We start from the raw sequence: 26,780 nt of genomic DNA, 5'->3' as shown, positions 1-26,780 counted from the left end.
TTGGACCTGCTTGAGATGTATCTGTGGATGCATGACAAGGTGCGGTTGGCCTTCCTGACTGCATCCCCACACTGCCAGGCCATGTTCATCTTGGCATCAATAATGACTCCAAGATCCTTTTCTGCCTCTGTACTGACGAGAAGGGAGTTCCCCAGCCTCTAGGTATGCTGCTGGTTCTTCCTCCCCAGGTACATCACCTTGCACTTGTCAGTGTTGAATCTCACCCTGTTCTCATCTGCCCACCCCTGTAACCTGTCTAGGTCCTATTGTAGCCTATTCCTTCCTTCTAACGTGCCCACATCCCCGCACATCTTAGTGTCATCAGCAAATTTGAACAGGGTGCTTTTTACCCCCTCGTCCAAGTCACTGATGAAGATGTTGAATAGTGCAGGCCCTGAGGATCAAGTTGATGGAATGATTCCCATTGACTTCAGTGGGCACTAGATGAGGCTGAACCAAATTATGAATACAATATATTAATCTGTCCTGAGTTTCAGAAGTGCCCCAAGATTGGGCTTATAAACCTAGATACATGTCTTCACACAAATCAGATATTGGGTGTGCAGTTATAATCATGCTGCTGTTTTTGGGTGCAAATATCTGAAGCCACTACTAAATATTCAGTCCATATTTAGATCCTGTTTTATGCAAAGTACTTAGTAGAGAATGAGGCAAAAGTAGTACAAAAAATGTGGTACAGAAACATGAAGACAATTTTTTCTGAATTTACACATTTCTCCTATAGTCTGCAAATACCTTCTTGTATGTTGATGAATACACTTAGCATTCATTTTATGCAAGGGAAATTTTGTAGCTCCAGAAAAATATTTAATAAGAACAACAAGAATAATAAATATAATTTGTGTGTCTAATAATGTGAAGTTAATTTCTTTTTTGATGGATCAATTCTTCATTAACTTGAAGTCAAAACAGTCATTCAGTACTGGCCATGCAATGGGATCTGCTAGAGCTGACCTCTAAATGTACGTGGCGTTGAATTGCAGATTTATAATAGTTTATACTTGGGCCCTTGTTGCTTAGCTCTAGGCTATTTGCTATGCTTTTGAAGGGTTGCTATTATTATTGTTGTTGTTAGAAACATTAACAGCAGCAGCAACAAAGGGTCTTGCTGCTAAATTCTGCTTTGAGCTTTTGCTCTTATGCTAAAGTCCCTTCTACATGTTGCAGGTATTGCACAATTAACTGGTTAATTGTGCAATTACCTTGAAACCAGCTACACATGCAAACTAGCCATCACACAATAAAAAGCTCCAACCAGCTATAAGATTAGACCTAAAAAAATGGGTACTAACTTTATAGCTGGTTGGTATCCAGTTTAAATTTGCACATGTAGTAGGATATCCCTTGTGGCTGGGAGCTCTGTCAATTGACAGGGCTCCCAGCCAGCCGTAGGGGTGCACCATGCCCAGCTGGGGCTGGGAATTCTGCAACTGCTGGGGACTCTCAGCCCCAGCAGCTTTGGACTGCGGGTCCCAGCAGCACTCTGTAGCTGCTGGGACCCAGAGTCCATTCCACAGCTGTAGATGATGGGTCCCTGCGATGTGCCTCCTGGCAAAGCCCCAGGGGGACAGGATCACACAGGGGCAATTCCCACCCCCCTCCTCGGAGGATTGCCGCAGGGGTGATCCACGTGCCCTGGGGGTGCAGTAAACCCCCAGGGCAAGAGGATTTTAAATAGATCCTCTGGCCCTGGGGGTTTCCTGCACCCCCAGGGCAGGGAGATTGTCACAGTGGGGATCCTCCTCCTCCATGGTTTTCTTTTCTTAGCTGGGAAGTGAGGGACAGATCTTGGGGCTACTGAAGTCAATAACAGTTTTCCTCCTAGTTTAAATGGGCTTCAAATCACTCCCAACTGCATTAGTTCTGAGCCCTATTAGTCACAAACATGATATAATAACATGAAGTATCAACGGTCAAAATTAATTTTGTAGCAGTTCTGACATATGGATTAAATGAATGTGGTTATCTTGGGATAAAGGTAAGTTTTTCATCTGAATGTATATCTTATAGTTGTTGGTTCAATATTCTGCTAATTTCTGAATCCTTAGGGCATTTATAGAGAGGCATGGTGATTATTTGAGTTTAAATGAAAGTAATAATTATACACTTCCTAGTCTAGTTTTGTCTAAGGTCTACTTTTGGACTAGGGTCCCAAAATATTTTGCTTTTTGTGCATCCATGTTAATAGGTGGTTTTACATTTTAGCTTTAAGGTTAAATATTTCCTTAAAATATTAGCACGAATGTTTAAATGACTAATGAGTTTGGGGGCACCTTAAAGTTTGGGCAACCATCTGGAGACACCTTCAAAGAGTCTTAATTTTAAAGGGTGAGTTCTTAAGCACTTTCTGAAAAACAGGCCCCTTTTGGCTGCCTGAGGTTACGAACCCCATACTGGAAATGTTTAAAAATTCAAGTTACTTTAAAATAACTGAGCCATTAAAATAACAATGAAAAAGTGGGAGCAATAGTAATAGAAAGCAGCTTATATCAATTTTTGGAAAATTAGTGGAGGCCAACATTCACCATATTTCAGTGAAGCATATTTACCTCAGAGGGACTATATGTGGGATAAGTATAAATACTAGTAAGTGAGATAAGTGTAAATAAATAATATTTATCAGCAAGAAGCTTAGGCGCTGCTTATTAGTAGGGTTTATGTGAGATTTAAGAGACTAACCTGAGCACAATGAATTTCATCCTGTTGAAAAAAGGCTAAGATCAGGATTCTTGTGAATTAATTCTGAAAACTTCAGATAAAAATAGCAACCTCACACCTTTTTGGTCATTTTCTGAGCTAAATAGCTCAGAACAAGCCTATTTAGGACACAGGACCAGATTTGAAAATTCACTGCAACCTTTCTATGGACTTCGTTGAGTTTGGATCAGAATCATAATCTGTTTTGTAATGGGAGGGTTTTGCTGGCAGTTCTACCCTTTGTTAATCTGAAGTAGGCAGACCAGTGAGAATTTTGGAACATGGCCTTGTTACGTAATTTTCAGAGCAGCATATTATATTTTCACGGAAAGTGTTAGAATAAGCAGCAGGGGCTGAGGGATGCTTAAAAAACCAAAAGTTCTGTTCCATGTCAGTGTTGCTAATAGAGAGCAAGAAGACACAATACAAACCACAGTCTACAGAAACTAAATTAAGTTTTGTGGTTAGTTTACATTAGGCACTATAAATGACATAACCAAATGGTTTGAAATGAGAGAAAGGCACGTAGAACTCAGCATGTGCCCATTTCCCAACTTTGTCAGTCCTGTGATACATAAAAAGTTAGAATAGCTTTGACTCTTTGATCCCAAACAGCACAGCAGGAGTTTAAAGATCCCATAAATTAGGGAAAGGAGGAAACAAATCAAATATCTCCCAAGCTTACAAAGTCAGTCTGGAATCAGGAGAAATAGAATAGCTAGGTGATGGCTCCTGGGAGCATGTGCCTTGAGTATCTCCCTCTACTCCTGTCAGCTTATAGTATATAAGTAGGGTAAAAAAAATTAGTGGCTTTAGGATCACACAAAATAAACATAAGTGTGTTGGTGCTTAGGGTTAGCCCAAAACAAAACAAAAAGCACAATGTCAAGAAAACAAAGTCTGCAATAGAGGAGTGCAGATGCAGGGGCATTTTTATACATGTAAGCACTGCAGCGCTGATTAATTGCACCTGCTCTGAAGTGGTGGATCTCTGGCACATTGCAGGACAAAAACATACGTGTGTAAATGCTCCAGGTGCCCAATGCAGTCCTGGGGGTGCAGACAGAAGTATTAATTTTTGCCCGATCTGGCCACAGAAAGCAGTGATGCAAGTGCACAGCTGCAGACAGCTTAAAAAATGGCCAATTGGGTGAAAATATGATCTCTCATTGCATGAGGTATCAGCTAAAGACATTTCAAAATGTAGAGTCTTTTGTAACTTGTGTCTGCTGAGCTCTCAGCTTGTCACTGTTTTCAGAATGGGAGGAGGGAAAGGAAGTAGAGAGAGTTTAGTGTGGGGGAACAGTGAACTTCTGTTTGGTCTGGTAGCGAAAGTCAGAACACTTTGCAAAAATTGTTCTGAGTTACAGCTGGGAGCTGTATTTCTGTCTGCACTCCCGAAGCAATACTTCAGGGTATTGGTGGTTCTGTGCCAGCCCTCTACACACACATGAATTTCAGCTTCACAGCTTCTGGGGTGGACTTTTCAAAAGTGTTCAGCTCTGGCTGTTCAAGGCAGTGGTAGGAATTCCATTGCTTTTAATGGGAGAAGGGTCATGTCAATACCTGAAAATCCTTTCTTAATTTTGAAACCCTTATGCACTAAGGAGTGGTTTCAGAATTGGACCCCTAACTGCTTCCCTCTTGCCTTAATCTCTTTATCCTGGACATGGGGGTAAGAGCCCTTAGTTACCTAACAAGGGGCTTTGTCAGATTAATGTGTGTATTGTGATCTGTACAGTATGTGCTAATAGTTAAAATTTGGATTACTTCCAGTAAGAGTTCTATTTCATTTACATTTTAAAAATATCTGCCAAAAATCCACCTCAATGTGTTTAGCTTGGTATGGGAAAGCAAAGTTGCTTTCCTATAAATAACATGTATTTTAAGATAAGGTTAATATTAGGACTGTCAAACCTGCTAGGTCTCCTTCTTGCAACAGGAAAATAAAAATCAACAGCTATTAACAAGTTGTTAGGGTTTACAGTGTTTATTTCAAATCAGGTGGAACCAGAGCACTTTGGAGCAGTCTGTGTGGTAATCAGAGGCCATAATCTCTATGAACCAGACTGGTAATCTACTATTTAAGTAAATTAAAGGGCAGACAAAAGTCAGGTTAAGATTGCTGTGGTTATGATGACATCCAGATAATATCTGACAAATATTTTCCTGCTTCTGATGTAAGTAAGTTTAATTACCTAGTAAAGTACATGTGAAATACAGCTAACTGGAATTTAGCATGAAAACTCCAAGCAAATGGTAACCTTATTAATCTCTCCTTTAATGAGGACTAACTATTCTGAGCTTCAGATAGTATTCATATTTCTAAGTTTCAGCTTATCTTTCTCAATATTTTATACCCTAATATATTTGACATCAGGCAGTATGCTGTTATCATACGTTAAATGTGCATAATTAAAAGAGTAAGAACCACGGCATTAAAGTGTTTAGTAGTGATCAAGTCATGCTGTTTGTACATTCTTCTGCAAATTCCAAATGCTCCCCTGTATCTATAACTTTATTTTTCAGTATTCTGCTGAGGACCTGATCAAAAACCTCACTGAATTAGATGGAGAAATTATATGGGTTTGAATAAGAACCTTGGCATTAAAGTGTTTAGTAGGGATCAAGTTACGCTGCTTTCACATTTTGCTGCAAATTCCAAATACTCCTTTGAATTTTTCAGTATTCAACTAAGGACTCAATGAAAAAAACCTCATAGAAATCAATGGAGAATTTATATGGGGTTTAGATTTGTGACTAAATTTTTTACCCTCCACTGTGCAAGTAAATGATAGAAGCCCCAATGCTTTAAAATTAAACTGGACAAAACATTAGTAAATATACATTGGAGATCAATACTGAACTGGATTAAATTAACAGTAGGATTTCTGCATTTCTAGATTCCATGATTTTCAGGTTGTGCGCACACATTCCCTCATTTGCAGAATTCAAATGACGAAGAGACTTCCTGTAGTACTTAAAGTAAGTTATAGAATACTCACCTAGTTTGATTGCAAAAATTATCTAAAAATATTACCTTTTAAATGAAAAGGACACTGAATTTCTCTTCTAGACTTTACACTTCCCCTTCACCCTTTTATTTATAAAGTCTAATGTACCAACTTTGCCCAAGATGTCTTACATATAAATCACCAGTAGATGCAATTTTATCCTGTCATTTTATAGATAAGGTCACTTAATTTTGTTACACGAACAATTATTTGCCTGTCTCCTACTCTTTAATTGTGTTACTCTTTTAAGGGGTTTAATTTTACATGAGTTCAGTCCTTCAGAGGTTTACACGAGATTGAAAGCAATTGATCAGTGATACCAAATATATTAAAAATGACAGTTTAGATATACACAGATAAATTCTGTCCAGATTTGCATTCTGTTCAAACACTTTACTTGGGGTGGAAATCTGAAAATTAGAGCAGTTATCTGAAAGCCTCTGTGTGAACAGGTGGACTATAAAAGGTCAGCCTTCCTGGACTTCCCAAACTTCTTTTTTAGCAGGTTGATGTATGCTTTTATGGAAGAATCATGCAAAATGGATGGTCATCCATTCTGTTTTCATTATAGCTTAATTCCAAATCATCAAAGAGATTTAGTTGGTGTAGGTTTATCCCTGACTTTTACATGGGATTTAAAGTAAGTTGCAGTGGTGTTCAGCTATATATGGTGTTTCTGCTCTTTTGTTATACAAGGGTAAATGTATTGTTTATCCATGGCTTCAGTACCTAAAGACCTTTGAGACTCTGGGCCTTAGCGATTATTATCAGGACAGTAAAAGCTCTGTTATTCAGCATGAGTGAGGAATGGGGGGTGTCAGTAATCTAAAAATGCTGGTTACCTGAGGCAGGGGTTTTCAGCTGGATGGGAAACCAGGGGCAGTGGTGGAGGCTACGCAGTGTGGGGGGTGGTAGCGGCTGCATGCAGAGCAGGGGGGAGGGGTGGTGGTAGCCACATGCAGAGCGGTAGCAGCACAGGATGGTGGGTAGCAGCAGCGGTGGCCACGTGCGAGCTTCCCCCCTCTGCATCCGGCCGGCCGGCTGGAAATTCCAGTTAGTAGAGTGTGCTGGTTACAAAAATGCCGGTTACTGCAGCTTTTACAGCATGAAATTAACCCCATAGACATTAAGGAAACTAAGAAAATTACTGATAAACCTACAAAGACACATGTTGTACTGGGAATGAAGTATATTAAAATATACTCCGGGGGGGACAACAGTGTATGAAGAATAAATAGGAAACTAAACAAAATACAGCTGAGTTGAGACTAGAGCTGAAAGTGTCCATCCATCTCAGAAAAATCCAACAATTGTTTTAAAAAATGGAAAGCAATAATATTCAGCCGGAAATCTTCTGGTAATTACTTTTTCAAAAAAAATCAAAACTTTCCACAGAAAAACATACCTTTTTTAGGGAGAATTTCATTTAATCAAAAAACTGGTTTTCGACAAAAAGCAGTTTAGATAGAAATGTTTTGACCATCCTGCTTGTAAATAATTTAAAGAAACCCTTCCACCTAGAAATAACTGCACGTTTCAGAAAAACATGAAACTCCCTTTTATTAGTCTACAGTGTGTTTCCATTGGCATGATTTCTCAGGGTAGACTTCTTCATGCTGCCTATATTGGATAGGAAATACTGTGGCTTGAAGATAAAACCATTTTAAGTTGCAGCAATTTATTTCCTTGTAACCCAAGATTGATTTGCTGCTTATCAGGAAGAACTTTAAATTGCTATAAACAAAAAACAGAGGTATTCTGTAGAACTCACAGATCAAAGGCTAGTGCAGGTCTGCACATGTGAGCCTACAAACGAGTATTCATTGATGCCTGGAAGAGAACAAATGCTGGTAAGAAATTAGTATTAGGGTGCTGGGGAGGGAATAGAATAGGCTGAGGTGTATGGCTTTGACTGTGCCTGGTTACTTTACCTTTCACCAAATTTTCCAGCTACTGACATCTGAAAATCCAGTTTTAGTTCTGGCATGCATGAGAATCAGCATCTTGCTCAAATTGCTTATTTCTTCACATCTTTCTTAAAAATACAGACTTTTTTGCACAGCATTAGGCAAGAGAATGAATTATCTGTGCTGGGATTCTGTTCTTGATAATGTTGTTTTGAACTGTTCTAATTAGGCGTATTTCTGACTAAATGTTGTTGTATTTTCTTTCTGTTGTATACACAAAAAATTCTAAACATAGTATATTGTATAACTCATTGATACTAAACATCTCCCAAACTCAAGCACTGCCCATCTGGCGTGCCTGCATGCCAGGAGATACTCAAGTCCTGATTGTGTTTGCATTTATCATGTTGAGGCTAGAGTTGGAGAACTGTAATATTTGAGGTTCCTGCTTGACAGACTGGTGATGGGACCTAGTTGTTATATGAAACTAGTATTTTCAGCCTCTGCAAGCCGGAGGAGGAGAAGGGCTGGCAGATGATGGTAGTGATAATGGATGGTAGGCTTCGAGGTGATGAAGCAGGAGGGAAAGGAAGACACCTGAGGATTTCAGCTGACATTTTTCTTGTCAGGATCATATGACGTGAGAGGTGGAAGGATGTAAAGGAAGAACCACAAACAAAGTACAAATCACCTTTGGCTTTACTCCTGTACTGAGGACCTCACACCCTTGGTGTGAATTGTTACCACGGCTCTAGTCACTGCTAGAGCTGCTGTTTTACTGCACATATAGCAGTGGTCACCAGTGAGTTGATTTCAATCGACTGGTTGATCACAGAGCCTCTGGCAGTCAATCTGAGGCTGGGGGTGCTGAGCACACACACGCATGCACACACATGCCCACCTCCCCCCCAGCCCAGCAGGTCAGTCTGTGGGGAAGGGAAGGGGTGGAGGTCAGATTGAGGCCCCCCTGGTATAGGAGGGAGTGCAACACAGGCAGAATCAGGGGCTGAGGTGAGTGGGGCCCTGGCTGGACTGGGTGGTGGGAGGATCAGAGCCTAGGCCACTCATCCAGGGGCATGGGAGGCTCCCACCACTGTGCACATCTCGGTGAAGGCCCAGGGGTATGTGTGGGATGGAGGCAGCTGCTGCTATGCGCTGTGCTTCTGCCCCAAGCCCTGATGCAGCTGCCCTGGGAGCGGCGGGACACCTCGTGCCATTCCCAGGCCAGCTGCAGCAGGACTTGGGGCACAAAGCATGGCAGGAGCCCCCCACGCGCCTGGATGAGACACCCAGGCTCTGATCTTCCCACCACCCAGCCTGGCTGGGACCCCACTCATCCCTGGCCCTGTCTCTGTCCCACTCCCTCTCTCACCGTAGGGGTGGTGAGATCACTTTTTTAATTGAAGCGCAACCCGGGATCTACTGTGTGGGGCGTGGCCCCATGTGGAGCACTGCAGGGGGAGTCACAGGCTGCACTGGCTGGGTGAGCTCTGCTGCACATACCCTCTGCCCCCCCTCGTCACCCCCAGTAGGGGGCCAGGACCTAGCACCCAGATGGTGCCCCCCACACCCAGTATACCCCCCCCCATGCACGCTAGGCCTGTGCGAAGCAGCAAGTATTTGATTGGGCTTCGGATTCATCCGATTCGGAGGGATAGTGATTCGATTTGTCAGATTTGGATTCGGAGATTTGACTGTTGAATTGGGCCAAATCTCCTCTGAATTGAACAGGCGCTGGTGGCAGTGTTGGCGATGAGCTGGGCTCCACCCCACACCTGCTGCCCCAGCTCCACCCCCATGGCTGCCCTGCCTGGCCCTAGCATCCCAGCACTTAAGAAAAAAAAAAAGGCTCTGCACTCACTGGCTGCAGCAGTGGCAATCAGGGCCTCTGGGGGCTCAGGGTAGAGCCCCCCCTGCTCTGCACAGGGCAGTGGAGATTGCCCAGCACCTGCGTGGCAGCTGTCATATTGCGCAGGTGCAGCATGGCTTGCAAGGGCGCCGTGGAGCTCAGCACACTGTCCAGGAGTTGGAGCCACTTGGACTGAGTGCTGCTGGGCTCTGGGTGACTGCTGGAGCTGTCCCAGCTCTGGGACAGCACACAGTGCCTTGCCAAGCCATGGTGCACCCGTGCAATATAACAGCTGCTGCGTGGGTGCCAGGTAGGGTGGAGACGATCCCTGCTGCATGGGAGGGCTCTTCTACAAGCCTTCAGAGGGCCCAATCACCACTGCTGCAGTCAGTGAGGGCGGGGCTTTTTTTTTTTCTTTTTAAAGTGCTGGGACGCTGGGGCTGGGCAGGGCAACCACGGGGAGGGTGCTGGAGGAGTGGGGGGGCCAGATGGGGGTCCCTCCCTGGTCCCCTGCCTCCCCTGTCCCCTACTTATTGGCACAGAGCCCAGGTCCAGCTCCCTACAGCAGCAAGTGGGGACTGCTCAAATCTCCGAATTGATTCAGACCTTTTAATGGGTCTCCTGATTCGATTCAAATTAGGAGATTTGGCACCGGAATCAGGCCAAATCCCCTCCAAATCAAATCAGCTACCGAAGCTTCACACAGCCCTAATGCACATATCCTTCAACCGCTGCATAGGGCAGGGTATGCAAGGAGCAGATTGGCCTCACTCACCTGTCCTGCTCCCAAACACTATTCCCAGACTACCCAAAGCCCCATGGGGAGTTTTGGTGAGTTGTGGTGGGCAGGGGGAGGTGGTTGTTCAGCTGGGCCACAACAGGTCATCAAAACTCCCCATGTGGCCCTCAGGCCCAAATAATTGCCTGCCCCTGGTTTAGAGTGTTTTTTGAAGACTTAAAATTACTCTTTATACATAGCTCTAGAATATCTAACTTTTGGGATGGGAAATTGTGCTAACAAATCTTGGGAGTGTAAGATCTACCCCTGCTTTGTGGTTTGCTATATATTGGTGAACCCTACTATGGATTACTGGGGGGCTGAATTTAAGATGACTATCCAATAATTAGATTCTAAATGTGGAAAATTATAAACAAATGTATACATTTTCCATGTTTAGAACTAATTATTGGGGGGTCATCTTAAATTTGAATAAACATAGGGAGAAAAACCTCATCTTGAATTTGAAGACACAATACTTTGCCTGTATTGTGTAGCAAAAATGGAGTATAGCAAGATCAGGACTCAGTACTGGTAAGTACTATCTACACCAATAATGCAAAGCCAGCTTTTACCCCAAAAGCTTCCAATCCAATTTGTGCAAACTGACTTAAGTGAGAGAGAGACATATTTATCTTCTGAGATGTGGACAAGATGATTTTCTCTGTATCATATGCTTTGGACTGTAGAAACCTTTTAATTCAGAGATTCTTATTTTCCCCAGCAGAGCCTCCTTTTTATCAGTGTCCAGGTATAACAACTTGTACTTCTAAAGCATCTCTCAGCTGAGGATCTCAAAGTCCTTTGCAAAGTGTAGCAAATTCTTAGAGAGGAGGTAAAAGAGGTATTTTCACGTGACTGAAGAAACTGATACACAGTGCGGTGAAGTGACCTCCCCTGGATCACACAAGATGACAAATTTGAAGCTAAAAATAGAGCCCAGGTTCTGCCTCTTGGTTCACTGCTTTAGTAACGTGCTCATCCTTGTCCTCTTCCAAATACCAAATCTCTGCACATTGGGGTGCTGTCTTTCTCTGGATCTCTGCTCTAGTTCTCACAGCAGCCTCCAGTGTTACAGTCTGAGTTTCCTGTGTGTTGTCCTGTTGCTAGTTTTAGCAAAAAACAAATGTTTGGCCATTTGTTTTAGCAATAAGTGAAAAATTGCTTTTCACACAAGTGGTTACCTCTCCTGCCCCATTCACATGCCTGTGCTACTGCTAGCAGAAGGTCAGTCTGTGTAGGCAAGAGCCTGTTTAAATTAGAAAACAAGTTAGTTTTCAAGGATGTCTTGGGCCATCTTGTCAAGAGGGTTCTGCTCCTCAACCCCTGCCAGTTACTACTTGGTGGTCCTGCCAGTCCTTGTCGAGTTTAAAAACCAGACATTGCTTGAGGCTTTTGCAGTATTGTATGCCCAGCACATGCAGATGACTTGCTGGCAAGCTGGGGCCAAGCTGGGACCAATGCTGAGCCAGGCACAGATCTATAAAGGGACAGGGAGTGGCACTGTGCTAATTGTTAACACTCCACAAGCAGAAGGCTTCCTGAGTTTTTTCTTTCTTTCTGTCTATTAAATAAACACAGGGTCATAAAGTCTAACTGATGCAGGCAGTCAAGCAATAGAGGATGCTGTGCATCCAGACCAAGAGTGCAGACACACACAGTGCATCTACTATGAAGTAAATTGATTTTACTTTGCAGTAAAAGTGGAGAACACACCGCACAAAGCTTTACTGGAGAATACGTCACCATATTCTGTGGTAAAGGTTATCCCTTGGAAAGTAAGGAGTAACTGTGTACCGGTGGTACTAGTTGTGTGTCTAGTCCCTTAGTCATTTCACAGTAGAGCTTTCCTTAATGCAAACCTGCTCCCCCACCACCTGCTGGGCCCGCATTGCAGACAACTAGCTTAGCAGAGCTGTTTCTGTGTCCACTTTTTACTACAGAGGGTTACCATATTTCCAGGATCAAAAAAGAGGATACCGGTGGGGGGGCGGAGAGAGGAGGAGGGGTATATTGTTGTGGGGTGGGGGGTAGTGATGTGCCTGTGCCCTGCCTCTGCCCCTCACTCCTAAGCCCCTGCCCCACATCGCTGCTGGCGCCCCTCACTCCTGCCCCACAGCCCCCTGCCCTCCAGTGCTGCCGGTACCCCGCACTCCCAACCTGCAACCCTGCCTCCCCCAGCACTGCTGGTGCCCCTCACTCCTGATCCAGAGTCCCCTGGCCCCCCTGCCCTGGATCACACACTTGCTGGGGCCCACGCACAGAGCACATGACCCCCGACAGTCATTCACCTTGCCCACTGCTCCCAGGCCCAAGCATCCAAGCTGCTCATGCCTGGGAAAAGCAGAGGCAAAGAAACCTGGATGTTTGCTTGCATCTTAAAAGCCTGCCTGTACACGAGGACAGGGAGCCAAAAAAGATGACATGTCTGGGAAAACCGAGACGTATGGTAACCCTACAAACAGAGGAAAATTCAGGGCAAATTATTCAGTAGAGATCCTGTAACCTGTCCACATACTTAGTGAGGTGCCAGTCTCTGAGTTTTGTAAAGCTTTTTCTAGAATTCTGCAGATAAAATACAACAGTTTTAGGCCCTTGTGCCCAGAGAAGAACAAACACTAAAAGTGCCTTGACCATTTCATTTCTAGCCAGAATTTCAGAAGCATGGGCATTTGGAAATTCACACCTGGACACATCAGGATGCAAGGTGGACCATGCGCATGCCAGTGGTTTGCAAATAGCAAGGTTGAGTGCATCTACATTGTGGCCCAAAAACACCCAGGACACAACTAAGAAAGCTTCAACGGGGGCAACTCCCTTCCTCCCCATTGTCCTCTTTTTGTATATTTTAAAGGATGAACAAAAAACATGGATTGTGGCACTTCTGCATCTTCATTAGGTATAAATAAGGCCATCCCGAATACAGTTGTGATGCTAGGGGTTACTGTCCCATATCTGGACACAGGAGAGAGGAAGCAGGGAACATCCTGTGGCCCTACCTCCAGGCGACTGAAAAGGGAGCACGCAGATCTGAAAACACACGCTCTTCCATGTACAAAGAGTGAGCACCTACAAGCTGAAGGCAGGGTAGATATATAACTTATTGACTAATTATAAGGTATACAGGTTGTGCTTACACTTTCATTAATGCAGTGTAGTTACTGCACATTAAGTGTAGTACATGGATAACCAAGTACTAAAAATATGCACAGTAACTTGAGCTACTGCTCAGTAGCACTTGCACATAGGTGTTTTTGGATGCTAACTGCACAGTTGCCTAATACTACTGCACAGTACAGTATTAGCATGGGTTTTGCCCAGCACGCTACCGCACAGTGTTATTAAACTACTGCACAGTTAGCATCTCGTGTAGTTGCACCCACATAGAACATAATTGTGAACTCAAGCTCACTTCATTGGATGCTGTGAAAGGACAAGCATAGAGCAGTGTGTAAAGTGGAGTGAGGAATCAGAGCTTGTGGTAGAGGTGATATTTTTTATTATACCAGCTAGATTTTTGCAAAAAAAAATTCTTTAATTGCAAGCTTCCGGGCACGAGCACCCTTTTTCAGGCATGGGAGAAAAGATTGTAACAGTTCTCCTCTTACAACCTTCTGAAGTGGAGTGTGAGATTTGAATACAAGGGGTGGGAAGGGAGAAGGGAGAGAAAGGGGCTGGGGAGAGGGGGCAGTGCTGGGAGAGAGAAACAAGCAAAGAACCCATAGGGTAGGAACAAATGGGTCACAAAAGCTAATCTAGGTAACGAAGTAAAAATCTGTACATACATGACAATATAATCCACAGATGATTTCTTGTTCCTTAATTTCCCACTCAAACTGGCTTTTAAAATGTTGCTGCCTGAGAACAGCAATCCTGAGATCAGCTATGTTGTGTCCAGGGGGGTTAAGCATTTTGCCACAGGCCTTTGTCTCTTTTTGCAGCTGATGTCAGATCAGTGTTCATTCATTTTCATTCCTACTGGTAGAGATCACCCTCTCTGTCCAGTGTAGACAACTGAAGAGCACTGTAAGCCAGTGATGGTGCATGAGACATTGGTAGAGTTGCAGGTGAATGAACCTTGGATGTTATACTCCTAGTTATTTGGTCCAGTGATGATGTGGTCTATGAACATCATGCAGCATATTAGGCATTTGGATCCCTTGCAAGGCCTGGTGCCTTGGTGAGGATAGGAATGACTTGGCTTGTTGGTTGAAAGATGTCATTTGAGGGGAACAAACCTGTTCTGGCTTCCAGATAAACCCCCACCCTCAAACAATGTAACTCCCATCCTCACAGAGCTTTCTGCCTGACATCAGCTAACTACCTTCACCTACAAGCTTCCATGTGTACATGGGCCTCTTCTTTTATTTTACAATATTAGTTCAGGTGTTGTTTTTTTAAAGGAAAAAAAAGGAACCTCTGAATGTTTGGGTGGGACCCTGATGTGGTAACATTTCTTCTTGATGAAAAGTTTAGGGGTATGAACCTTGGTGGTTCAAAGTTAAAAACACAGTGGTACGTGTAAGGCAGTCTGAGATACAGGCTTAATAGGTTGGAAAGATCTTGCCTCTCTGAGCCTATCAACAAGACGAGAGAGCACCAAATTTGTCATTGCTGATAGTTCCAAAGTAAAACTAAGGGAAAAACAATTTTGCTTAAAATACTCACCATGTGTGGCCTTATTTATACCTAAGAAAGATGCAGAAGTGCCACAATCCATGTTTTTTGTTCATCTTTTAAAATATACAAAGAGAGGACAGTGGGGAGGAAGGGAGTTGCCCCCGTTGAAGCTTTCTTAGTTGTGTCCTGGGTGTTTTTGAAGCACTGCGTAGAGGATTTCACAATCGTCACATAGAGGATTTCTCTATCCAGGAGAACACAAAACACCAGCAGAGTCTCGCTATGCCTGAAGAAGGGTGTTTGTGCCTGAAAGCTTGCAAAGAACAGTTTTGCCAACTATTTAGTTGGTCTAATAAAAGATACCATATTTACCCAAAGAACCTTGTCTGCCTGTGTCCTTAAACCAACAGGCTACAACCAACACCCCAGAAAGGAGTTATGTTTTTGTGCCTGCAGGAGAGATAGACCCCTTTGTCTTTACCTCAGTGCATCTGTTTAAACAGAGATACCGATATGGGCTTCTGAGGACAATCTAAACACTCCTGATGTCTGATTCAAAGAGCTTCTGCCAGTAGAGCTGTAGAGAGCATTTGTTAATGTTTTTACAGCTTCTTATCAACTCAAAGTTTATCAGGTGCTTTACATAACTGAAGTAGCACTGTGACCTGCTTAAATCACCCTTTCATGGTTTTGCAAGCTACTCAGTCTGATTGCATAGGCCTGCGCACCCACTTTACAGCTTTTTGTCTGTTTCCTGCATCTTGATGGAAATGGAGTGAGTGGACAGGCCTCCCTCCAAGTGTAGTGATTGACTACCTTTATCTGCTACCTTTTACATCTGTGCACTGGCTAATGTCGCTACTTTGGTGGTTATCTTGTTTAAGGTCACATGATTCCAGATCTCTGGTGGGAAATCTGAATCTGACCTTACTCCTGGGCTGAAAGCTGCTGGTCTGTTAAAATATTTATTCTTGTACTCTCTTCCCTGTTGAGTATGATTCAACTGCACTTGATGGAATGAGCTGATATGGGGGCACAGGAATACAGGTCCTTGGAAGCTTTCATTTTTACTTGTTGGTATAATATGTTCTCAGAACAATCCCCAAGGCTCCTTTGTCTTTTGAACTGATGTCTAAAATGCTTTAATGTATTTGCAGTGAAAGTCACATATAGTATAGATGACAGTGATACTCCACCCTTCTCTAGTACTTTTTCCTCTGAAAGGTGTTCAGACGCTCTGAAGATACTCATAGAGCCACACAAAAGAACTCACGTGTTTACAGAATCTGCTCATTTTAGAAAATGAGGTAAATCTCAAACAATCAGATGACGTGTTCCATGGGGAATGAAGGGGAATCAGTGATGGGTCTGGCACAGAGGAGGGCTGGGTCCCTTGTCTATTGATTTTAAGAACATAAAAATATGAGCTTATGACAGACATGAGCTTACCATACATATATGAACAAAATCCATTCAGCTAACATCTGTCATTGGATGCATCAAGGGTAACAACAGACTTAGGTTTATCCCAGGCCAGATTGTCCTGGGCCAGTGGTTCCCAAACTCTGACAGATTGTACACCACCAACTGAAAACAGTACAACCTTAAGTACCACCAGCAAATTTTTGTCATATAAAGTAATTATGATAAATCTGTTAACATGTACCACTGACAGGTTGTCTGCGTACCACTGGTGGTACCCGTACCACAGCTTGGAAGCCGCTGTCCTGGGCTTTGACTGACATCAAAACAGGCCCCAGACAGTCATTTACACAAGCAACTTGAATGATAAGGGGTGTAGATTGTAGCCATGTTGGTCCAAGGCCATAGGCAGACAAGGTTCTTTGGTAAATCCGATAACTTTTATTAGACCAACTCAAATGGTTGGGAATTTTTTTCTTAGCAAGCTTTCAGGCATAAATACCTTTTGTCTGTATCTGCAGATGCTTCCTCAGCCTGACAAAGGGTGTTTGTGCCTGAAAGCTTGCTAAGAAGAATTTTTCCAACCATTTGAGTTGATTTGATAAAATATATTGGATTTACTCAAAGAACCTTGTCCGCTTGAATAGCAGTTAACTCATATTAACCCCCAACATTGTCTAGGAAAAAGTGTTATTTTGGATACTTCACAGGTACTTAAAAGTGGGACAATGAGCTTGTATTGTAGGATCCCAGAATAAATGGCTTTGTTCCTTGAAGGAAAAATCCAGTGTCTGTTATTAGCCACAGTATGCTCCCATTGGCTTCAGTGAGAGCCAAACACACTCCCCACCACCCCAAAGCAGAATTTGCCCCTTTGACCATTTGTTTGTTTTTGATTTATACAATGGGATTATGGAGCACTTTTAAGGGCTAGGTTAAGACTGCAAAAAGTAGCAGCAGATGGAGGCAAATCATGTCTTCTGTGAGAGCAACACTTGTTTCAGAAAAAGGCTCTGCTCAGTGTGAGTGTGCTAGAATCAGACCCTGCATGATTTATTGATCTTGGTTGTGCATTCTTTACTAAGGCAAAGCTCCCACTGATATTACCCGTGCCTGGTGTGTCAGATCCCTTGATGGGGATTTCTGTGAATGCCTCATACATCTTTCAAGTTCAGCAAGGGCCCAGGGCCTCTGATCCTCACTGCTACACATTTGCATTTTCACAGACCTGCATCTTGTATACTGGTTTCCATTCCACCCAGAAGGGCACACAAAGAAACAACAAACTCTCCATGTGCCTAAAGAAGGGTGTTTGTAGCTGAAAGCTTACAAAGAACATTTTTTCCAACTATTTAGTTAGTCTAATGAAAGAAATCTCATTTACTCAAAGAACCTTGTCAAGTTCAACAAGTAATTTCTAGGTATAAAGTCAACATATTAAATACAGTACAATAGTCTGTCATTAATTACTGAGAGGAATACTTGGAATTCAATTAATATTGCAACCAAATATCAGATGTGGGGTAGAAATAGCATGGGGTGGGGATGAAGAAGGAGGAGAAGAGGTGCTCTGGAGCAGCCTCTAACTTTGGAGCATCTCACCAGTGAGTCTGGTATGCTTCAGAGCAAAAGGCCAAGGACCATATGGCCCACTGGCTGATACTGGCTTAGACTGAGAAGGGGTCAGACTCTTATGGCATCTGAAGCTTAGTTTAAATGTACTGAATGTGTGGGAAAGGATGATCTCAGAGATATAGCATGGTCCTCTGTATTCTCTCATAGTATGCAACAAGCTAATAGCATCTTTTATCTTATCTCAAGCTTTACATTCAATGTTTTCTTAGGTGGAACTTGCAGAAATTTGCACCAAGAGTGAACGTTACATTGGCACAGAAGGAGGAGGAATGGACCAGTCAATATCATTTCTTGCAGAAGAAGGAACTGTATGTTCATCTTTGAATGTGAATTAATAACATGTTACCTGTTCATAGTTATCAGTATGAAAAACAGGAAACAGAAGAAGCTAGTTGAATATTCAAAGCACTACGTATTAGGGCTGTGCAAAGCTTCGGTCGCTGATTTGATTTGGTGGAGATTTGGCCTGATTCGGCAGCTGAATCTCTGAAGCTGAATCGAATCGAGAGACCCTTTAATCTCTCTGAATCGAATCAGAACCCTCCAAATTGATTTAGAGAGATTTGGGAAGATTCGGTAATTCAGACATAGATACAGCTTTAAATGTCTTTTCTACATACCTCTAGGTAGCAGGTGGCTTGTTAAGGCTGCGATGCTGGGGTGGATGGAGCATCCCACAGGAGTGTGGGGGGGTCCCCAGTGTGCTCAGCAGCAGACCCGGAAGTGGACCAGAAGCAGTTCCAGTCCACTTCTGGGTCCACCAGGGAGCATACGGGGGGGCCCCCTCCCACATCCTCCCAACTCAGCAACTGGTGCCTCCTGGGTCTGGGGGACATCTGGGGGACCCCTGTGGCCAATTGCCAAACCTAAGGAGTACGGAGCGCCCCTCTGCGCACTCCCTGGAGGACCCAGAAGTGGAACAGAAGTACGTCTGGTCCACTTCTGGGTTCATTGCTGAGCATGCGGGGGACCCCGCCCCCCCGTGCTTCTGTGGGACACTCCATCCACCCCAGCATCACAGCATTCACAAGCTGCGCCTGGTACCTTGAGGTATGTAGACAAAACGTTTAAAGCTGCATCTATGGCTGAATCACTGATTCTCCAAATCAGCATTGAATCTTCAGATTCGGACGAATCAAATCGGGGACAGTGATCCGAGTTAACAAATCAAGTTATTGGCCCCGATTTGGGTCGAATCCAAATCTAAATCGAATAGGGCTCATTTCCCACACCCCTATTAAGTATGTCCACAATGAGTGTATACAAGGTACAGATGTGTGACATGCTTGAAGGACTAAGATGAAAATAGATTAAGAAAATGGAAAGGGTATATGGGAAAGGAAGAGATGCCACAGGAGAGAATTAGACTGTGTGTTGAACAACTGATTAATCTCTGAACCTGGAGAATTTCCCATGCCAGATAGCTTGTGTATCCTATATTAAATGCCAGTGTGATGGTTAGCAAAACAATTCTCTTGGATGTTCTGGTGTGGGAAAGGCTGCCAGATCCACCCCCTGATGTGTGCAGTGAGCCCAGCTGATACAAGCAGCAAAGTTTTTGACCTCCTGATTATCTAAAAGCCACTTTACACGAGAAAGCACTGATCCTGCAATCTGCATGGAGAGCAACAGTGCATCAGTCCTTTGGCACTGAATAAAATGGGGAGCAGGGGAGGGTGCTAAATTTGTACTGCATCAGCAGACACTGGCTGCTGTTTATTTCTAGCCATTTGTTTTGCATTTCAGGCTCCTTGAAATATGGCATGCTAGGTGTCCTCCTGAAATATAACCTGTTGTTTAAGTGTTTAAGCTATAGTTATCGTGGATAAAGACCTGAATTAGGACTTTGAACTCTCCAAAGACTGGGTCTTCAGGTGATATCCAGATATAAGGATTTGTATTAAGGTCCAGTATTTGCTTCAGTATTAAGGTCTCAATTCTTATGTTCAGCAGCAGCCATGTGCTTTGGTGCTGCTGCATTGGCTCCAGATAGAGTTAAGTTTCCCAAAGGCTAGCCAGAATCATCTTTGGAAAAAAAGGTAGTTTGAAAAAAAATGTCTGAAACCAAGCAAGAAAATAGATTAGGTGGGGTGCTGAGGTACTCTCTGAAAAAGTGAGGGCTTTTAATGGATAGATGTTAAATTCCATCTCTAAGAAAGAAGTATGAAATAAATGTGTAATTTGGTCATTGGTGTTAAATAGACATGAAACTGCAAGTAAAAGCTATTTTCTTCATTTAGTGTCTGTATGTTCCTGAGGCTGAAGAATAATGCAAATTTGAATTTGATTTATTGCAGTGAATGTACTGTTAGCTAATAGTAAATTACAACTGACCATTAATTTTCTTTTCAATAGGCCAAGCTGATAGAATTCAATCCACTGAGGGCAACTGATGTGAAGCTTCCAAGTGAAGCAGCCTTTGTTATTGCTAACAGTTGTGTTGAAATGAATAAAGCAGCAACTTCTCATTACAATATTAGGGTAATGGAGTGTCGTCTGGCCACTAAGGTACTGTATGGTTTTTGTCAAACCCTAATGAAACCTTCATCCAAATATGTGCTTTCCTCCACCCCGACCAGTCAGGGCTTTGTTTTAACACTTTGTTAGGTGCTGCTTTAACTGAAATTCTTATCTCCCCGAAGTTAGGCTCCTTCATCTCTATGCAAGTCAAAACTCATACAGAGTTCAGGGAAAGTGTAAAGAGTCTAGGATCAGGCCCTGCTGTGGGCTAGATATGGGGTTCTGTGGTTTAGCACTATTTATTTTATTGCCTGCTACATCTGGACAGAGAACAAATTCACTCCTTTCCAGGAAAATATTCTCAAAGAATAAGAGTAGACAGTTTCTAAATAAATCTTAATAATGAAATGGTAATAGAACCACAGAATGAGGTTGATTTCTCTCTATGCCTGTATGTTAATATACATGTATTTACGAGGCTACATGGAGACCAATCAACAAGGATACAAGTCAGAAACATGCAAATATGATGGGAAATGTTGATTAGAAGCATATTTATTACTATTGCATTTAGAGATGAGTTTGAACCAAAACCCCAGACTTGGACTTGAATTGGGATGCCAGTTCACAGCTTGAACCTCTCTCTAAAACACATTGAATTCAAATACTCCAGACATTGGAACAGTTTAGATTTGGTTTTGAATTTCAAGTCCCTGGTTATGAATATTTTAATATGAGGTTTTGGTTCAGTCTATCCCAGAAATATAGGGAATTATTCTTTTCTTGGTTCAACTGCTATAGACATAGGATAAACACACAGATTCGTTGGAAATAGGCCCAATTTACATAAGTCCAGATGAGAATTATCAGTTGTACTGTGCAACTCATTGCCACAAGATGTCAGTGGGATCAAAATCATAGCTTGATTCATAAAGCAAGTGGACATCAAAATCATAGCTTGATTCATAAAGTGAGATGGATAATAAGACTATCCAGAGTTATCACAATTAATGCTCAAAAGAATTTCAGAACAGCTACAAAGCCTTCTGCTTCAGGGTTTAAGCCAATCTCTACTGAAAGGGGTTAGGCTGAAACTGTCATAGGGACAAATTAATTCCAGGGTATTATACGACATGGTGCCTACAATAGTAGGGGAATGGCCTTAAGGATTTAGAACAGTAGGGACCAACCTTTTTGACAGACGTGCCGCAAATTAGCCCTACTTCCTCTCAGAATACCACTCCAATCCCCTTCCCTTGCCAGTCTGATGCTCTGCTTTCCGCTCCCAGCCCTGTGTGCCTTGGCTGATCTGCAGTTTGAGATTTGCAGTTGTTTGACTGAATAATGTCCCAGGTTATGTCTGTTTACATAACTTTAGGAGAGAATCAAATTTTCAGCTAAACTTTGTAATGTGCTGAATGTGTTCACAGTGGAACTCAAACATAAAAGGTATTGGAAATGGTGTATTTTACCGGTATTTAAAAGATGACAAAATACTGATAGTGCCAATGGTCTCACCTGATCTGACTGCCATTGAAGTAATCAGTAAGATTCTTATTGCCTTTCATGGGACCAGGATCAGGAACTCCTGGCAAGACCGACAAACCTATGACTTGGGGCGGCTAAATAATAACTCTAAGATAAGCATTGCCCCTTGAGGATTTTTTTTTTCTTTTCAAAAAATATGTTGCCTAACAGGAAAGAATCTTCACACCTAAGCTATTTTAATATGCTACTCCAGATAGCAAATGTGTTACTGGCAAAACCAGTTCAGATATTACTTCATCCAGCAGGTGATGGGAATTGTATCATCATTTTTTATATTGTTTAAAACTAATTTTGCCCTGGTCTGTAACATGCAAAGAGCACTGAGGGAAAGAAGCTTGTTATACCACCTATTAAATATGACACAATATCTGAAAAAGTACCTTTAACAGATGGGTCATTTTAAGGAAACTAACAACCTACACCTGCTCTTTTTTTTTTAAAGCACATGGTGTCCAGATGGATAGTTGCACGCACAATAAAAAAAAATGGTCAGGCCAGAAAAAAGCCTGTCTCCTTTCAGAACAGGTCACAGTGGGGTGAAAGTGGGCACGGAAGGGGAGGCAAGGTTGTCTTTTAGGCACTATTAAGACAATAGAACCATGAAATAGCTATGAAACATCTTGGCTTGTGCAGCCTGGATATATAGGGGATTCCTACCAATGGATGTCTTGATTTTTTCTTTTGCTCCTTTAAGTCTTTCATTTTTTATGCTTTTCCCTTGCAGACATTACAGATGGATAGTAGGACCGTGCAAAGCTTTGGCCCCTGATTCGGTGGCCAAATCTCCAATCCAAATCAAATCAGAGGACCCTTTAATCTCTCTGAATTGAATCAGAACCCTCCAAATCGATTCACAAAGATTTGGAAAGATTTGTTGATTCGGACATAGACTCAGCTTTAAATGTTTTTTCTGCATGCCTCTAGGTAGCAGGCAGCTTGTGAATGCTGCAATGCCGGAGTGTCCCACAGGAGCATGGGGGGCTCCTCAGCATGGTCAGCAGCAGACCCGGAAGTGGACCAGAAGCAGTTCCAGTCCACTTCCAGATCCGCTGGGGAGCGTGCAACTGGTGCTCCCTGGGTCTGGGGGGGCACCCAGGGTCCCCCCTGTGGCTGATCGCCAAGCTGGGGAGGCACCAGGGTGCTCCCCAGTGGTTCACTGCTGAGCACGTGAGGGCCCCCCCACCCTGTGCTCCTGTGGGACACTCCATTCGCCCCAGCATTGCAGCGTTCATGAGCTGTGCTGCTACCTGGAGGTATGTAGAAAAAACATTCTCTGAATCAGCATCAAATCTTCAGATTCAGATTCAGCTGAATCAAAATTGGTGACAGTGATCTAAATCAACTAATCGAATCACTGTGTCAGATTCGGGATGAATCCAAATCGAATAGGGCCCGCTTCGCACACTCGTAATGGATAGGGGTGCCAGTACAGCATACTCCCAATTCCTTTGGTTGGTGACGGACATAGTGAGGTTTTTCAGTACACTGAATCCCTGATTACCTTCAAAAGATTGCGTGTCTCAGTGTATGCTCTCTTCCCTTTGATTTCTGAGAGATTCAGCCTTTTTTCCCTTATTCTGTTCTGTACTATTAAAGTTCTTATGCCATCCTTATCACTGCAGGATCTGAGTGCCTTCCAACAGTGCATTAAGTAACATGGTGGCATCTGTCAGATGTTACTCCAGCTGAAATCAGCAGTTGTTTCTGAAAGGCCTGTTGTAGGTCACAGAATGTCTAGGTAACCATAGTGAAAATTTAGGCCCTCTACCCCTTTGTACTATGTTTTATTTTATTCTCATCTAATGTCCTTACTATTTCCAATTTTAATCAGCTAATGTTTCTGATTACAGAATATGCATATGCTCCCAATGCCTCTAAGCTATGACTCTGTCCTGTTACCAGGTCTGGGGTTGCATGGGGTAGGAGTGAGTGGGTAGGAATTGTTTCTGAGCAGTAGTACAGACATACCTTAAAGATCCTTTAGACGCAGCTATATGAGGGCAAAATAGTCTGCGAGTATTATTGTTACATAAGCACTAAATATTCATCGACTCACTTCCAATCAGGCTCCCTTTTGTTTATATTTGTCCCGTCATTTTCTGGGATATGTTTTCCTTTCACATTTACTTGTACTGTCCCGATGTGACTGTGCTATTGAGCAATAACAGGGTATAATGTAGCAGCTATGAGCTAACTGGCTGTTACCCAAGTTCTTAATCCATCTAGTCAATAACTGCCTGGGAATGCCAAAATGTAGCATCAAAATGGCTTTTGTAAAGCTAACATAAGGATTCTTTCCCTTGTTTCCCCCTCTCCATTTACTGTATTTTGAGCTGCTGTTGGTGACCAGTTTAGGGGGCTTTAAAAAAATAAATTCCTTTTTCCACTAATAATTTTTCCCCAGCGATGCGAAAGCAGAAACTTTATTGTGATGAGCTTAGAACATTTCCAAAAAATACCAGTTTTCAAGGGATTGGTTTCAGTTCAGAATATTTGGTTTGTTGACTATCACCACAGCAAGCTCATTTTAAGCATAGCACTTCTTATCAAGAAATTGGGAAGCAATAGTATAAAACATTGGTGACATACTTATTGATAATTGACTCATTCCTTAAAATGATAAAAGGCATCATGTTTTAGAACATTTTTCTAAGTGTTCAGCCCTATTTAATTAACTTCCACTAATGGAGGCTAAAGGATTGTGATCCTAAGATTACAATAATACTATGCATTTTCTTTAGCACTTTAAAACTGAAAGCCTTAATCATTTTATGACATTAATGAATTTAAGATTGTAAAGATAAAAATAACGATATGAACTAAAAATTGATCTAATTTTATAGGCAGGTTCAGACATCAAGACTATGAATTTTTGGTGCTCTGGCCCTTTGAAAATGAGGCCATGAATTACTTTGCCAGTGTTTCATCAGAAAATAACCTCATTTCTCAAGCCTGCTGTTTTAGACACTAGATTCTGTTCCTGATGTCTGTCTGTCAACATGTTCAGGCTGTTTTAGAAGGCTGCCAAGCCCTGTGGCTAGTATTTCATGCGGCCTACTCTTCTACTGTAGGAGTCTCCACAGAAAGTCACTAGATGGCACCAAACATAGTTAATTTTTATATACTGCAATAAAACAAAATTGAAGAAGTCCCTGTAAAATAATGTGTGAAGAGAAGTGGGAAAGCAAGGAGCTACAGCAAGTAACTGGGCAACAGCTCATTGTTTGTATGGTCTACCAGTTTCATGAGGTTATTTTGTACGAATCATGTGTAGACCTGTCCAGAAAACCTCAGAAACAGATTTCTTGTTAGACCATATTCAGCAAAGCAAATGCTTCAAACATTGATGTTAAAGTTCAACACATAATGAAATGCTTTGTTGAGCTGACTGAAATCTTAATGGTTTCTTACAAATTCAACTCAAGGCCAGTATTAATTGAAAAGAACAGAACTCAATGGGTGAAATCAGTGGGAGTTATGACCTTGATTTCAGTGGCTCCAAGACTTCACCCCAGGCTTGTTCATTATGCTCTTTTAACCCCACCTGTTCCCTACAAACAGAGATCCTGATCCTGCATTTCTGGGGGTTTTACCTGTGATTTCAGTGCTGCTGAATCAGAAGTATATAATCCAGTCAAATATCCCTGGAACGACCTTATGGATCTCTCTCTTACTAGCAATATTGTTTTGAAAAATCCCATGATGGGCTAAATTGAATACATTTTCTCACAGTAATAAGTGAGAGTCAGTTCTGTAGTTGCTGTGTTGGTGTTTTTTTGTTTTTGTTTTGCTTTATGTTCTGAATTTTCAAGAAAGTCTTTAAAATAGCAAGTGTTAAAATAGCAAGCATCAACTACCATAACAGCACAGAGACAGCTAATGCAGTATACAGGTTTCCCTCACTTTATGCAGTTCTGTATGTGTGAATTTGCTCTTACGCCATGACCGTTTTTATACCAAAAATTGATTATATGCGAGGTAATTCACTCTTATGCAATCGGTGTGGTGGAACTGCACAGTCAGCTGCTTTGTGTGGTGAATTTTGGGAGTGATGAGCACCAAAATATAGTCTCCTGTGTGGATCTGTGCTCCTCGCTTGTCGTTTGTGACATGTATTCATTAGAGCTGTGCGAAGCTTTGGGTGGTGATTCGATTTGGAGGCGATTCGGCGGCCAAATCTCCAAATCTGAATCAAATCAGGGGACCAGTAAAAAGGTCCAAATTGATTCGAAGCTCTCTGAATCCTTGAAAAAGATCTGGAGAGCTTCAATGATTCAGAAAGTCCCTGTTCACTGCAACAGGGAGCTGGAGCCGGACTTGGAGCTGGTAACTTGGGGCAGGAGAGGGGGGAGAGGACCATGGGGGGACCCCTGCTAGGCCCCATCCCCTGCCTGCTCCCCCAGCCTCCCCGACTCCTGTCTGCTCTCCTAGCTTCCCCCCCATGGCTGCCCCACCCGCCCTAGCTCCCAGCCCTTTAAAAAAAAAGCCCCCACTCACTGGGTGCTGGTGGGTGGGTGGGTGATCCCCGCTGCCCTCCACTGCCCTCTACGCTCCATGGGGGGCACTGCCACAAGCCCCCTGACCACCCCCACTTCCCCAGCTCCCCCATGGCTGCCCCACCTGCCCCAGCTCTGGCCCTTTAAGAACAAAAAAAATGAAAAAACCCCTGGGCTCACTGGTTCCTGCAGCAGCTTTGGGGCTTCAGGGGGCTCATGGAAGAGCCCCACACATGGTGGGGGGCAGCGGGGATCGCTCCCTGCCAGGCAGGAACCAGTGAGTCGGGGTTTTGGGGTTTTTTTTTTTTCCTTAAACAGCCAGAGCTGGGGCAG

At 42.9% G+C, this 26,780-nt stretch overlaps 1 protein-coding gene across 2 annotated transcripts in view; it reads left to right on the top strand.

The window, feature by feature from the left end:
- Positions 1–26,780, top strand: part of GALK2 (galactokinase 2) — a 100,270-nt gene that overhangs the window by 36,316 nt on the left and 37,174 nt on the right. For both annotated transcript variants that reach the window (XM_019504166.1, XM_019504165.1), the window contains 2 exons: positions 18,153–18,251; positions 20,299–20,451. In XM_019504166.1, coding sequence (XP_019359711.1) covers positions 18,153–18,251; positions 20,299–20,451 — 252 coding nt within the window. The remainder of the gene's footprint in view (positions 1–18,152; positions 18,252–20,298; positions 20,452–26,780) is intronic.

Source organism: Gavialis gangeticus, unplaced genomic scaffold (assembly GCF_001723915.1).
Source record: "Gavialis gangeticus isolate Ggan-Ray unplaced genomic scaffold, GavGan_comp1, whole genome shotgun sequence".
In the NCBI taxonomy this organism is placed as follows: Eukaryota; Metazoa; Chordata; order Crocodylia; family Gavialidae; genus Gavialis; species Gavialis gangeticus.
Note: the sequence above shows the minus strand (reverse complement) of the source record. Positions and strands in the feature narration are given on the sequence as shown.